Source organism: Geotrypetes seraphini, chromosome 4, assembly GCF_902459505.1.
Source record: "Geotrypetes seraphini chromosome 4, aGeoSer1.1, whole genome shotgun sequence".
Classification (NCBI taxonomy): domain Eukaryota; kingdom Metazoa; phylum Chordata; class Amphibia; order Gymnophiona; family Dermophiidae; genus Geotrypetes; species Geotrypetes seraphini.
In genome coordinates, this window is record NC_047087.1 from 4,919,940 (window position 1) to 4,934,760 (window position 14,821).

The following is a 14,821-nucleotide window of genomic DNA, read 5'->3' on the forward strand; positions in this document are numbered from 1 at the left end:
ATATCGGGTTCCTTTTTCTCTTGTTTTTATTTATTTTCTTCACATAAAGGTCCGTAGCCATTTTTATCGCTCCTTTCAGCTTGGACCACTGTCTTTCCACTTCTCTTATGTTCCTCCCATCCTAACAGCTTTTTTTTCAGGTACTCTCCCGTTGCATTAAAGTCTACTTTTGAAATCTAGGACTTTAAGTATCGTGCAGCTGCTCTCCACTTTAGCCGTTATATCAAACCAAACCATTTGATGATCGCTACTTCTCAGGTGAACACCCACTCGAACATTAGAGATACTCTCTCCATTTGTGAGGACCAGATCTAATATTGCTTTTTCCCTTGTGGGTTCCGTCACCATTTGTCTGAGCAGAGCCTCTTGAAAGGCATCCACAATCTCCCTACTTCTTTCCGATTCCGCAGACGTAACATTCCAGTCCGCATCCGGCAGGTTGAAATCTCCCAACAGCAGAACCTCCTCTCTCCTTCCAAACTTTTGGATATCCACATCCACAATCGGATCCTTATCAATTTGCTGCGATTGAGTCGGAGGTCTGTAGACTACACCCACATAGATAGAAGTTCCATCTTCTCTTTTCAGAGCAATCCATATCGCTTCTTCCTCTCCCCAGGTCCCTTGCATTTCGGTCGCTTGGATATTGATCTTTACATAGAGAGCTACTCCTCCACCTTTATGACCATCTCTGTCCTTCCTAAAAAGATTATATCCCGGTATGTTTGCATCCCATCCATGTGATTCACTGAACCATGTCTCTGTGATAGCAACAATATCTAGATCTGCCTCTAATATCAGGGCTTGCAGATCATGAACTTTGTTGCTTAGACTGCGAGCATTTGTGGTCATCGCTTTCCAGCTATTTTTCAGTGATAATCTCTTTTTTCGTATGGATTTTTGTTTCGTTTCACTTTCCGTTGCAATACCAAGAAATGAGTTGCTGATATTGCTTATGTTGCAGCCTTTACTACTATCACATCTTTTCTTTTGCCGGGGGTGGTCTCTATAATTGTGCTTCGTACATACACCACCCCCACCTTCTAGTTTAAATGCCTAGAAAAATATTGTCTAAATTTCTCTGCAAGGTTTCTTTTTCCTGCTGTAGTAATATGTAGCCCATCAGTGCAATATAGCTTCTTGTCCTTCCATGTATTTCCCCATTCTCCAATGTACCTGAAGTCTTCTTGATGACACCAGGCTCTGAGCCATCTATTAAAGTCCTCTGTGTTTTTCACTCTTTGCTCTCCCTTTCCATATGCAGGCAGTATTTCAGAAAAAGCTAAAGTCTTTACAAAAGGTTTCACGCCCTCACCAAGCTCCCGAAAAGCTTTCTGTGCTGCAAGTGTGGAGTTGTTGGCCAGGTCATTTGTTCCCAGATGGATAACAACATCAGTGTTAAAATCCTTAGTTTCTTCCTTAATTATAGTCAGTATTTGCCTGGAACTCCTGGTAGCTGAGGATCCTGGAAGACATTTCACTATTTTGGTCTCCTCGCCCTGTGTTCCAAGGTTAATGCCTCTGATGATGGAATCCCCCAACAGTAATAGTAATGCCTCTGATGATGGAATCCCCCAACAGTAATAGTTTTCTGTTTTGGGTTTTTTTATTTGTGCTTAGGGTGCGCTTGTTCTCTTGAGTTACCTTCATTGGTTCCAGTCCCACCTTCCTTCTGTTTTTTTGAGTATCGCAGTGCACTAGTGGAGCGAATGAATTCTGTAGAGGTAATATTTGTGAAGGTGGATGTTCCTGTGTTACATGTCGCAGTCTTCCTGAGCCTACTGTGACCCATTTATTCCTGGGCTGTTTTATTCTTTGAGGTAGAGGTGGTAAGTTGGTATGATTTTGTGGAGTGATGGAAGCTGCTTTAATTGTATTCAATTCCTGTTTAAGTTTGCAGAGCTCCTCCTTAATACTGGCAAGTTGAAGACAGATGGGGCAAGCCTTAAGCCTCCAAATAGTATGTCTTGGAATTAAAGCACCACAGTGATTGCATAGAATAAAGGTCATCTTGATTGGTTGTGAAGTCCTGATTATATGGGTCTCTATATATGAACAGTGGTCCCTGAGGTGGGTGGGACTATAAGTCTTATCTTTATTCCTATAAAGAGGAAATAAGATTTAACAAAGGAAAGAGAAGGGTTTATTTTTGTTGTTGTTTTTTTTAAGTAAGAAACAGGGAGGAGGAGAAGAGAAATTAAGCAGATATAATGCTGAAAAACAGTGAAATCTTTAATAGACTGTATTGATAATTAGTTTGAGTCCACTGACAGGGTGGGTTTGGATCTACATCCCTTTAGATTGGGAGCATTACTGTGCTTAGGTGGGTCTGGGGGGAAGGGAATGGGGTTTATATTAGATGAAGATTTTAAGAGCTGCCATACTGGGACAGACCACAAGTCCAGGATCCTGTTTCCAACAGTGGCCAACCCAGGTCACAAGTACCTGGCAAGACCCCAAAGAGTAAAAAGAGATTTTATGTTGCTTATACTAGGAATAAGCAATGAATTTTCTCACATATATGTTAGTAATTGCTTATGGACTTCTCTTTTAGGAAGTTATGCAACCTTTTTTTTTTTTTAACCCTGCTAAGCTAACTTAGACTTAATAGGGTGAGAAGCTCTAAGAAACAAGGCCTTTTACTTTGGTTTAGGCTAAGCTAAGACACTTGTCATAGTGAGCTTCCTGCTAGTTATTTGCATGGTATATGTACAATTTCCATGTTGTTCATAAAAAGTTTGTTGTGTATATCTTATATTAATAATAAAAAAAAGATTCCAACTAAATCTCCTTGTTCTGTCCAGAGTGTAGACACAGTCGCTGCAGAGATTGGTAAAGCACAACCACTGGGGGCCAGAAGTAGTGCCAAGGGTCTGAACACTGAAGCGGTCACTGGCGGTGAGGAGGAAGGGGAAGGAACTGATGATGAAGGGGAAGGATGGATCACTCCCAGGAACATTAAACAAATTCAGCTTGAACTGGGGTGTCAGGAGGTGCCAGACAATGTAACAGTTGGATGTTTGACCACTGACTTTGCCATGCAGGTATGCTTAGGAGCTCTGTATTTCCCTGCTGAGCATTGCTGTCATCTGTTCAAGCTGTCCTGAGGGTGGTAAAGCCGTTATCAAATATATTTTAAATAAAACTATTCTGTATCGCCTGGTAGATCGATATAGTTCCTTTACGGATGGGTATTATATCTCACTGCTACCAGCAGATGGAGACTGAGATTAAACTTGTATATCAGTATAGCTTCCCCTCTACTAATCCAGTCTTCCCCAGTCTCTGGTAGCAGATGGTAAGGCTAATTTTGGCTCCGCCATTAGCACTGTTGGAACTTTGTTTTTGGACTCCTGGTTCCCCTTTTATATCAGATAGAGCTTGGACGAGTCCTGTTTGGGGATCCGTCCGACCTGGGGGTGTTAAACTTGGCAGGTCTCATGCTGGGTCCTTCCTCCACCTCCCCATATTTTTGAAGAAGTGCCTCAGCAGGCGGCTTGGCACCCTGGTTGGTCAGCCCTCCAGCTTTGAGAGCCGTGGTTGGTCTGTTCTGATTTAAAAAAAATAATAATAATCCTGAGATGTGCCAGTCTACAGGGCTCATTTCCCTGTAAAACTGCCTGTCTATTTGTGTTTTTCTCAACTAACTGGCACTTTTTCTTTCAGCTAAAGTGTTTTCCACCACAATGAGCACTTTTAAAGGGAAAAAGTGCTCATTGTGTTCCATACGCGAAATACTCGTGGCCAGTCTGTGCAAGCATTGTACAGACCAGAACAGTGGGGCAGTCTCGTCGGCAGCGGATGCTGGCAGCCAGGGCGCCCCGCTGATGATGCCTCGCAAATAGGCTTTGGATCGCGGGGAAGCCCAGGCTTCCCCCGATGCCCACGCGGAGGGTTCCCCAGCTGCCGACGATCCGGAAGAAAGGATTCCCTTACTGCTGGTCCGGCTGGGGATTCCCTTTTCATGTCGGTCGGTTCCTTGGCCTCAGCATCAGGAAAGTCCCAGGCTTTTCAGACGCGATAGGCCGCAGGAACTCCGATTTTGACGGTTTTGGATCCATTTTCGGTGGGAACCTCCTCCTCCCTCTCAGTTACCTCAGGTGACCTTCCCCCTGTTCTTGAAATAAAGGGGCAAGGTATGTCAGGATCCCCTGCTGGGGCAGGGAGTCCCTTGGGGCCGCCAGAGGTCTTTCCCCCTGAATTTATGTTAGCACTTTGTAAATCTTATGTGCTGGCGGCAGGAGGTTCCTTGTCCACTCCGGGAGTCTCAGGGGGGGTGTCCCTCGACGTCTTCCCCGGAGCGGCCCCACACAGCAGTGGATTTGCCCCCCCCCCTCTACTCCTCTTTTATACAAATGCCCGAGGGTCTCTTGGGATGAGGATTTTTACCTAGAGGAGCAAGATGTTATTGATGAGGACCTGGGCCCTTTGGGAGAATTCCAGGATCCTCTTGGGGGGGTCGCATTCCACCAGCGAGGGAAGATGTGTCTGTGATGCACATTTTTCAGCAGGAAGAGCTTTATGAGTTAATTCTGCAGGTCTCCTCAGTTTTGCACTTTGAGGATATCGTGTCGGAGTCCCCGTGTATGATGGACCATTTGCGTAAGGGGATCCGCTCTGCTTCCCGCTCTTTTCTTATGCATCGGGATATTCGGGATATTATGCTCACACAGTGGCAGGTGCCGGAAGCCCCTTTTCGTTTTGTGTGCTCCATGGCTCGCCTGTAACCCATTCCTGAAGGGAATAGGGACACTTTGAAGTCACCCGTAGTGGACGCAGTGGTCTCGGCCATTTCTAAGAGGCATACCATGCCTGTTGAGGGTGGTATGACCTTTAAGGACCCGGTGGAGTGTAAGTTGGAATCCCTCCTTAATAAGAGTTTTTATGCGACAGCTCTGTCGGTCCAGGTGGCGATGTGTGGCAGGCTAGTGGCTCGGGCATGTTTTCGTTGGGCCCAGCATTTACTCGACAGTAAATCTGAGAATTGGAACTTGCTAAAGCAAGAAGTTGCCAAAATTGAATTGGGTGCTTCTTATCTCTCGGATGGCATGTATGACCTCTTGCGAGCTTCTGCCAAGTCTTTGGCCTTTGGAGTGGCAGCACGCCGTACCTTGTGGCTTCCCGCTTGGTCGACGAATTCAGCATCCAAAGCTAAGTTGACAAAAGTTTTCTTTTAACGGATCTTTCTTGTTTGTTGAGGACCTGGACAGGTTGGTTCAGACTCTCACTGATTCCAGAGTGCCTCGCTTGCCTGATAGGCCTAGGCTGCTGGCTCGAAGTGGCGCTGCTCGTGGGCATGATTTCCGCCGCTTCCGCCCTGGTAGAGGGGCTGCCTCTTTTCCATCTTCTGGGCTCTCTAGAAGCAGATTCTTCCAGCGCATGTAGTCCTTTCATGGGGCCCGCCGGGGGGCTGGTAGTGCCCCCGCCGTGTCTCCTGCCGCCCGTCCTGCGCAATGACTCCTTGCCGGTGCCCATCTTGGTTCCGATGGGTGCTTGGCTGCGGGATTTTTATCCAAAGTGGGCAGACATCACCTCTGATCAGTGGGTTCTGGAGGTGATTCGGGACGGCTATGCTCTGGAGTTTGCCTGTTTCTTGCCAGACCGGTTTCTCACTTCTCCCTCGCAGGTGGCGTGGCAGCAACAGGCCTTCCGCCAGACCCTTCAAAGATTGTTAAATCTCCACACGGTGGCTCCAGTTCCTCCACAGGAGTGGGGCACAGGTTGGTACTCGATTTACTTTGTGGTGACAAAGAAAGAAAGGACCTTTTGGCCCATCCTGGATTTGAAGGGGATCAACAGGGCTCTTCACGTGCCTTCCTTCCACATGGAAACTCTGTGATTCTGGCGGTTCAGCAGGGGGAGTTTCTGACCTCTCTAGATCTGTCCAAGGTCTACTTACACATTCCCATTCGGCCCTCCCATCATTACTTCCTGCACTTTGCAATGTTGGGGCAACATTATCAGTTCTTTGGTCTGGCCATGGCTGTGTGGACGTTCACCAAGGTGATGGTTGTTGTGGCGGCGTTGCGAAAAGAGGGCATTCTTGTTCATCCCTACCTGGATGATGGGTTGATTCGAGCCAAGTCGTTCCAGGAGAGCACCCGGATAACGACACAGGTGGTGGAGTGCAGTTGCTGGGATGGGTAGTCAACCTTGCCAAGAGCCGGTTGTCTCCATCTCAGCGCCAGGAATATCTAGGCCCGGCCCGGGTAAGTAAATTGCAATCTCAGATTCGCCTGCTTATGGCGGTCCTCGGGCACAGGATTTCCTCCAAGTCTTGGGGTTGATGGCGGCTTCCCTCAATGTAGTGAGGTAGTTGCGGGCCCTCAGAGGTGATCACCTCAGAGGCACAGTCTGGATCACCCTGTTCCGCTTCCGGGCTTAGTTTGGGGCAGTCCTCGTTGGTGGCTCTAGAACCCTCATCTTGTACAAGGGACGAGTCTGGATCAGTTGCAGTGGACTGTGCTGCTTACGGATGCCAGTCTTCTCGGTTGGGAGGCTCAGTGTCTAGGTCACTCAGCTCAGGGCACCTGGTCCACAGAGGAGGCTTCTTGGTCGATCAATGTCTTGGAGACCAGAGCCATCTGTCTGGTGTTGCTAGCCTTCCAGTCCTTTCTGATGGGCAAGTCAGTCAGGGTGGCCCATCAGAAAGGACTATGTCATTCATCAGGGGAGCATCAGGAGCACTTTGGTGGCACAGGAGGCGACTCTGCATATGGTCTGGGCAGTCGCACCTTCAAGAAATATCAGCATCCCACATAGCTGGTGTGGAGAATGTTCAAGCGGACTTCCTAAGTCGTCACGTGCTAGATCCCGGAATATGGTATCTAAGCCCCGTGGCCTTTCAGTTGATAGTGCAGTCTTGGGGTCAGCCCCTCATGGACCTGATGGCCAAAAGTGTCAACGCCCAAACACCTCACTTCTTCAGTCGTCGCAGAGATGGTCAGGCTGAGGGCCTGGATGCTCTGGTTCAACCATGGCCAACGGAGGGGCTGTTGTATGTGTTCCCTTCGTGGTCATTAGTGGGCAGAATTTTTCTCCGCATACTTCGCCATCCGGGTCTTGTGGTTCTGGTGGCTCCGAATTGGGCTCAACGATCGTGGTACGTGGATCTGGTACAGGCATCTGGTGGTGGATCCTCTTCCTCTGCTTCTCTTGGATGATGTTCTGACTCAGGGTCCCATTCCAATGTTCGATCCAGGTCCTTTCTGTCTTACAGCTTGGCTCTTGAAAGGGGTCGCCTAGGTAAGAAGGGGTATTCAAATAAAGCGATCTCAATTCTCTTGGGGTCCCGGAGGCTTTCTACCTCTCAGGCTTATGTGAAGGTTTGGCGTCTATTTGAGGAGTGATGTGATGCACGAGGGGTGTTCTCTTTTCGTGCTTCCCTGCCTAACATCTTAGAATTTTTGCAGGATGGCCTAGATAGGGGACTGGCTTGGTCTTCTCTCTGGGTTCAGCTTGCAGCCTTGTCAGCCTTTCATGGGTTGTTGAAAGGTCAGTGTTTGACTGTCATTTCTGATGTGATTCGCTTTTTGCGGGCGACCAAGTTGCTCAGGCCTCCTGTGCGGTCCTGTGTTCCTTCTTGGGATCTGAATCTAGTTCTAGTATGCCCTCCTTTTGAACCATTGAGCGACTGCTCTTTGAAGGACCTTACTCTTAAAGCGGTCTTCTTGGTGGCCATTACTTCAGCTATATGTGTTTCTGAGCTGCAGGCGTTGTCTTGTAGGGCTCCCTTCTTGGAGTTTTCTAGGGAGCGGGCTGTCTTGAGGCCTGTTCCTTCCTTTCTGCCAAAGATAGTTTCTTCTTTTCACCTTACTCTTGACCCCTTATATTGTACCAGCTCCCCTGCTTACTTCTATTAATTGTATCTATTTTGCGGATTGTTCCCACTCACCGATTATATTTGCTGATTGTACCCCTTCTCTGATTGTACCCATTTGCTGATTGTCCAGCCCTTCTTTATTGTAAACCGCCTCAAACTTCTATGGCTTTGGCGGTATATAAGAAATAAATTATTATTATTATGTCAATCAGGCAGTGGTCCTCCCAGTGTTGGATAGCCGGGAAGGCTCTTCCGAGCAGAGACAGCTGCGCAAGTTGGATGTCAGTCAGGTCCTTCGCTCTTATGTACAGAGGATCCAGGAGATCAGGAAATCAGATCATCTCTTTGTCCTTCTAGTGGGTCTTCGTAAGGGGGATGGCGCTTCTAAGGCTACTATTGTGCACTGAATCAAAGAGACTATTGCTTCTGCTTATCTTCTGAAGAAGAAGCCTGTTCCAGAATTTCTCAAGGCTCATTCCACTAGGGGTCTTGCAGCTTCTTGGGCTGAGTATTCTCTAGTGCCTCCAGTGGATATTTGCAAGGCTGCAGTTTAGTCTTCTCTGCATTCCTTTGTCAAACACTACCGTGTGAATGTTCAAGCGCGTCAGGACACGGTATTCGGTGAATGTGTTCTGGTGTCGGCCCTTGATGGGTACTGCTTTGGTACGTCTCATCCGTAAAGGAACTATACCGGTCTACCAGGCGATACAGAAGGAGAAATTAGGTTCTTACCTGCTAATTTTCTTTCTGTTAGCCTGTAGACCGGTATAGTTCCCCACCCTATCTGTCTTTGTGCAGTGATTGCGGGTTTTTGCTTGCATGCAGATTTTGAATTTTTCTGCGGGTTCTGGTATTTTTCTAGGGACATTGAAAATTAAGAACAGTAGCGATGGCTCAGCCAGCTTAGCTGGTGAGCTGTAGAGAAGTTTTATTTTCCAGGATAAAGTTCTACACATGTTCCAACAGTAGTTTGCAGATGTTTGTTGTTTTTCCACTCCTGTTCGGAGTGTATGTTAATGTTTTCTGTTAAGAATTTTCCTAGGTTCTGCTTGGCTATTCGGCAGACTGGATTAGTAGAGGGGAAGCTGTACTAATATACAAGTTTGATCTCAGTCTCCACCTGCTGGTAGCAGTGAGGTATAATACCCATCCGTAAAGGAATTATACCGGTCTACAGGCTAACAGAAAGAAAATTAGCAGGTAAGAACCTAATTTCTCCTTATTTGGCTGAATATGAATAATGGGCATTGTGATTTAACATATCAACTAATACAAGAAGTAGCTTGAAATTGGAGAGCAAGTGGTAATTTTGTAGGACTTAGCAAAATGGAGCCCTGCATTACTCAGATTTGAATTTGGCTGAATTGAATTGCTTTTATTTCTTCCTGTGTCCCTCTCATTGATATTTTCTCATATCTGCAGCATAAACGCAAGTGGTAGGATAGTCCCTGAGACAGTTTGTCTGTTGGTGGAAGCTGCTGTTAACCCTTGCTTGGTTCTTGCTCTTCCTCCCTAGAATGTTCTCCTTCAGATGGGCCTTCATGTGTTGGAGGTGAATGGCATGCAGATACGTCAAACTAGAAACTACATATTGCGCTGCCATGGTTGTTTCAGGTGAGCACGTTGTGTGGAAGCAGCCCAGGGCATCCTCCTCTTCATGTTGGATGTGGACTCTTGCCTTGAGGGCTCCAGCCTGTGTGTTCTGCCCACCTGCAGCTGTTTGTGTTTAATACCAATGAATGATTTGAAAAGCAGTTTACATAAAACATTCATAAAATCATCAATGACAAAGAATCGCAAAAGTTAACATGGGAACTATTTAGGTTTATATTAATGTGTTTACCGAACTCTCTCAGGACCACTTCTGACATGGCCATGGTGTTCTGTCCTAACTGTGGGAACAAGACGTTAAAGAAGGTGGCTGTGATGGTGAGCGAGGATGGCAGCCTTCACATGCATTTCTCAAGAAACCCAAAGGTGCTGAATCCAAGAGGACTTAAGGTGAGGGAGCTGCTGCTTCTATATTGAATTCTGCAGCCGGTTACAGTTCTATAGCTTAGTCTATGAGATCATTTATAACATAAGAAGAGTTGTCACACTGGGACAGACGGAAGTATCCTCTTCCCAAGTGACCAACCCAGGTCATAAGTACCTAGCAGGATCCCAAAAGAGTAAAAAGGGCAGTTGCTTAGCTGTAACAGGGTTTCTCCGTACACAGCCGGGGAATGTAGTCGCACTTGTTGGAGAAGTCCTTAGACTGATTCTGTGTGACTTACTGAGCATGTGCAGGGATTCCTGCCTTCAGTGGGTCCCTCCCCTTGATACTAAGTTTTGTCTTTAGCTGAAGCAGTCATATATACATATATCTTAGAGGGGGAGGTGTGACTACGTCCCCCTGCTGTTTATGGAGTTGTAGTCACACTTGTTGGTGAGCCCCTAGCTACTTGTGTGATATATTAAGGAGAAAAATAGAGTGGTGAGGACAGAAAGTTGGACAGTCACAACTGATATCATGTCTTGGTGTAAATCGGAAAGGAGTTGCAAAGATGCTCCATATAAGGGTCCACGGTGGAGGCCTCTGAAGAAGTTGTTTAGAAGTGATTGACATGTTAAGAACAGAAAACTATAGAATGGGAAAAATTTCTGTGGAAACAGTGGAATCTGCTTCTCGATATGGCTGTCTTGTGATTTAATGATCAGCTGCAAGGTTGACATCTTGCCTCTACAGCGTACTAAGTGAATAAACATGTCCCTGATAGCACAAGTCTGGAGTAGGGACTGCTAGAGCTAATTTTCTCTGAGGTGCCTCTTTGCCGTCTGGTTGCAGGAGAGCAAAGAAGAACAATGCGTAATAGTTATAGCAGTAAAGTTCTTGAAAACATGGGAGAAATGACGCGTAGAGAGAGTCCATACGGTCCATTCAGTCTGTACCATCAGAAAAATATATATATATATAAGAATATACCTAGAGATAAACACACACTTATTATATATTTAGCAGAATCTTCTGACTTGAGCTTTAGCAAATGATATTTCTGGTCCACATAAATCGTAAATAAATATGCAGATTAAAAATGTAGTTTGTACATACAAAATAAAAATGACAGGTTTAGAGGTCTAGTCCTGTTCCCTTCTAGAGGGCTAAGCAGAATGAAATAATCATAACACAGGGGGCAATTCTGTTCATTAAGTAGGGTTACCAGATGTCTGGTGAGATCGGGGCCAAGTCTGGAGTGCATGCGCGATGCGGAGATGTCATATGCAGGGGGTGGGGCCTTGCATCCTCTTTGACCAGATGGAAAATCTGGTAACCCTATCATTAAGCCCCCTGGTACAGAGAACCCCCGTCCGTATGCTGGTAATATAAAGATGGTGGCATAGGCCCATGCTGAAATTTTTTAGCATCTAATGTTGAAAATCCATGCATGGTGCTGATACACTTCCCCCTGTATTGCCTAACTTGAACCCCAGGGAGGGGAGGGGGGTCAGGAAGCCTGCAAGCAGTTATATTTGAATTTTTTTTGTATTGCTAATGATCTGCTACAGAAGTAGGCCTGATACTGAGATCTGCCTGCAGGAAGTTAGAAACCTTACCTGCTCATGGATAGGCTGAGAGGACTGCAAAGCCTAATCTGGGCCCACAGGAGCCTCTTTCCTTAATATGCTGAGAGAATTCTTCCCGAAGCCAGTGCTGTGTCAACCGGCAGTAAAGAGGTGGAGCTTCTGGTCGTTCTCATGCCTTCTCTGCCACGTGACGCCCCACTGATCTGAGTTCATCGGGGAGCAACGATTCACCTCCCCCAAAGATGCCAAAAGTGGGCCCTAGGGGGAGGGAATTCTTGACATGGCTGGCAGGAGCGTGAAGCCATGCCAGTGAAGAGAAAGCTGCGGTGAATCCTGTCAGCTGGTATCTCCAAAGCATTCCTCCCATGCTAAGCATCGATTTCTTACCTCTTTCCACCAGGTTGCATTGCTGCAATTTGTTTAGCAAAGGCGTGGAGCCTTGAACATCTGCATATGCTCAAGGCCTGCCAGCTTCCAGCCCCCCCTTTTAAACAAGGAAGTTCATCGGAGTACAAGCCGCAAAGCTGTATAGTTAATCTAATCGCATTGCAGAGTTGCCACCCATGGGAGAGAGGTAAACAGAATCAGTGCTTAACCTGGAAGGGGAGGGAGAATACTGAAGGAAGGAGAGAAATGCTCAACACCATGAGTGAGGGCTTAAGGAGAGAGATGCTGATGTTGAAGAGAAGGAATGCTGGATACTACCGAGGGGGGGGGTTGAGGAAAGAGATGATGAAGTGATAGGTGAGGGGAGGGAAACATGGAGAGAAATGCTGGACATTTGGGGAAGAAGGAAAAAAATACTGAAGAGGTGGGGGATAAAAGGAGAGAAATGCTGGATAGCTTGGAAAGGGGTTTAGAGATCTGGAAGGAAAATGTTGGACACCATCAGAGAGGAGTAGGGCAGGAGAGAAATGATGGACACTATGGGAGTGGAGAGGTATTTGAAAGGTTAAGGAAGGATAGAGATGCTGGATGCCATGGGAGGGGGGAGATTATGGAATGATAGGTAAGAGAAGAGGAGATGCTGGGATTAAGGGTGTGGTTGGGGGATGGAGCTTGGCACACCCAAACAAAAAGGCATTCCAGTGGCCCTGGTCTCAAATAGGGCTGAACAGGTACTGCTGGGAGAGAATTTGTAGAAATTCTAGACTTTGTTCCTTTCATTCAGCTGCCCCCTATGCCTGGAATAAATGACCCGAGTTTATCCGCCAAGCCCCTTCCCTTGTTTAAAAGCAGACTGAAAACCCACCTTTTTGATGTAGCCTTCAATCCATAAACCTACTCCCCACTGCCCACCAATCCAGCCAGCAGATTAACTGTTCCCCTTAACTGTATCCATGACATCCTGTTTGCCTGTCTTGGCTGTTTAGATTGTAAGCTCTTTGGAGCAGGGGCTGTCTTCTTTGTGACTGTACAGCCCTATGTGCATCTGGTAGCGCTAGAGAAGTAATTAATACTGTAGTATCTGTTCTTATCTTGTAATGTGATTTTGGTAAAGATGCAAGAAGCTTAACTGTTGGGGCATGAAAAGTTCAGATGAGTAACTGCTGTCTGTCTGTCTGTCTGATTTAGTATTCTCTATCGAAAGCAGCTGGTGGAAAACACAGCAACAACCCCTATCTGGTTGCGGACCAACAATTCCCACAACAGAGACTCTCCAAAAAGGCAAGACAGAAGACAAATGTGTTTGACCCCGACTACGCTGCAAGTGTGTCGCCATTCGCTGAGAATGACATTTATAGCCGAGCAGCCAACTTGCATATCCGAGACGGTGGTATGGGCGCAGGAAAGAGGCGGATGAATCCCAACAGTAGCAAGAAGGGTACAAAGAAGAGGTGATGAGTAAGAAAAGGGGACTGTCATAAAAAGCAATAACTGATACGCAACTCTCCACACAGAGTCTGTTGTACATTACTTCATGAAAAAGTAGCTGAGAACCTTACACTGTTCCTTCAGGGGTGCATCGGTCGCTGTGTCTTCACTGATACCCAAGCATTTGTCCTCCTGCCTATCTCTCCTAGCCCCTGCAGCACCTTTTTCCAGCCAGGGACCAGAAACCACAGCTTCCTTCTGCATGTAGTATACAGTACTGGGGAGGCCACCAGTGTCCTGAGAGCAGTGTGAACAGATTCAAGATGGAAGCCCTTCTGAGAAGTTCTTGGATTCTCTGCCTGTTCTCCAGCAGCTATTTATAATTGTAAAGATAATTAAAGCACAGCCATCTGTTAACCCACATGAAATGTGGCTGTGAACTTTAAGATGAAACACACCTGTTTGCAGATAAATTCTTATGTGTCTGTGTGCGAAGAGTAAAGATCAAAGTGGAGATCTGAAGGTCTCCACTTTGACAGCTTGATTTTCTGGTGCATTTCATAACAGTATACATAATTCTTGTAAGTTCATGAAATTGAGATGCATGTTCTATTTTTAAGATTTAACAAATCATCTTTCAATGAAATAATAACAAAGCTCCATACTAGATAATACCTGTGTAATGTTAATATATACACACAACTAAGAGACTGGTAATCCAAAAGTAAGAATACTGGTCCATCTAGTTCAGTTTCCTGTTTCTATAGTGGCCAGTCCAGGTCACAAGTAGCAACAACATATCATGGTTATGATCCCAGGGTATGCATGCAGTGTCTCAATAGTCAGAGATGGGTTTGTTTCCTTAGATTACTTCTTGAGCCTCTTAACTTCATCCAATGCTCTCTCAATATGGAGTTTTCTGTCTTGTGCTACCAGAAAGCTAAGCCTCAGACACACCAACACATGCAGGAAATCCTAACTTTTCTGAAGTATATTTTATTGAGCAAATGTACTCATGTTTACCAGTTTCCCTGGGTTCAGACTTCTTAGTTTCAGAATGTTGCCGGTAGATAAGGATAAGAAATTGGAAGGTTTCAGAGCTGGGTTGCTGAGTATCCTTGCATGTGCTCGGATAGCTTAAGAGCTGTAAAGTTAGTCCTTTTGTTAGAGGTTAGGAAGAGCCATGTGTGTTGCTGATGGAGGAAGGATTGTGACCCCCTCTCCAGATAAAGAATTCTCATAAGGAGGGGAGGGCAGAGTCGGAGGCCAATAGGAACAGAACTTAGCACTAGGTAGCCCAGGAAGTAAAGGTGAGCCAAAGGATTCAAGTTTAGATGAAAAAGGAGAAAGATCACTGGTAAGCAGGCATGTGTAAGACTACATTGCCCACAATGCCTAGCTCAAATCCTGGCAAGAAGTAGCTACAGCAATAAAGTTCTTTGATGTAAATCATATTTATTAAATTTCAAATACAAACAAAATAGTAAAAAAAAATCATTTCAAATAAAAGAAGAAAACCAAAATTTACAGAGTTAGTATATAATAAACATTATCACTAAAAGCAAATATATCCAATTCCCTCTCCTTTTTTCCCCCATTTTAGAACTGTATTTACATATT

At 45.9% G+C, this 14,821-nt stretch overlaps 1 protein-coding gene across 1 annotated transcript in view; it reads left to right on the top strand.

Annotated features, from left to right (window-relative positions):
- NOB1 (NIN1 (RPN12) binding protein 1 homolog) overlaps positions 1-13,868 on the top strand; it is a 30,775-nt gene extending 16,907 nt beyond the window's left edge. Inside the window, exons 6-9 of the mRNA XM_033943222.1 lie at positions 2,805-3,044; positions 9,339-9,436; positions 9,679-9,823; positions 12,962-13,868. Coding sequence (XP_033799113.1) covers positions 2,805-3,044; positions 9,339-9,436; positions 9,679-9,823; positions 12,962-13,228 — 750 coding nt within the window. The 3' untranslated portion in view covers positions 13,229-13,868. The remainder of the gene's footprint in view (positions 1-2,804; positions 3,045-9,338; positions 9,437-9,678; positions 9,824-12,961) is intronic.
- Positions 13,869-14,821: the final 953 nt, after the last annotated feature.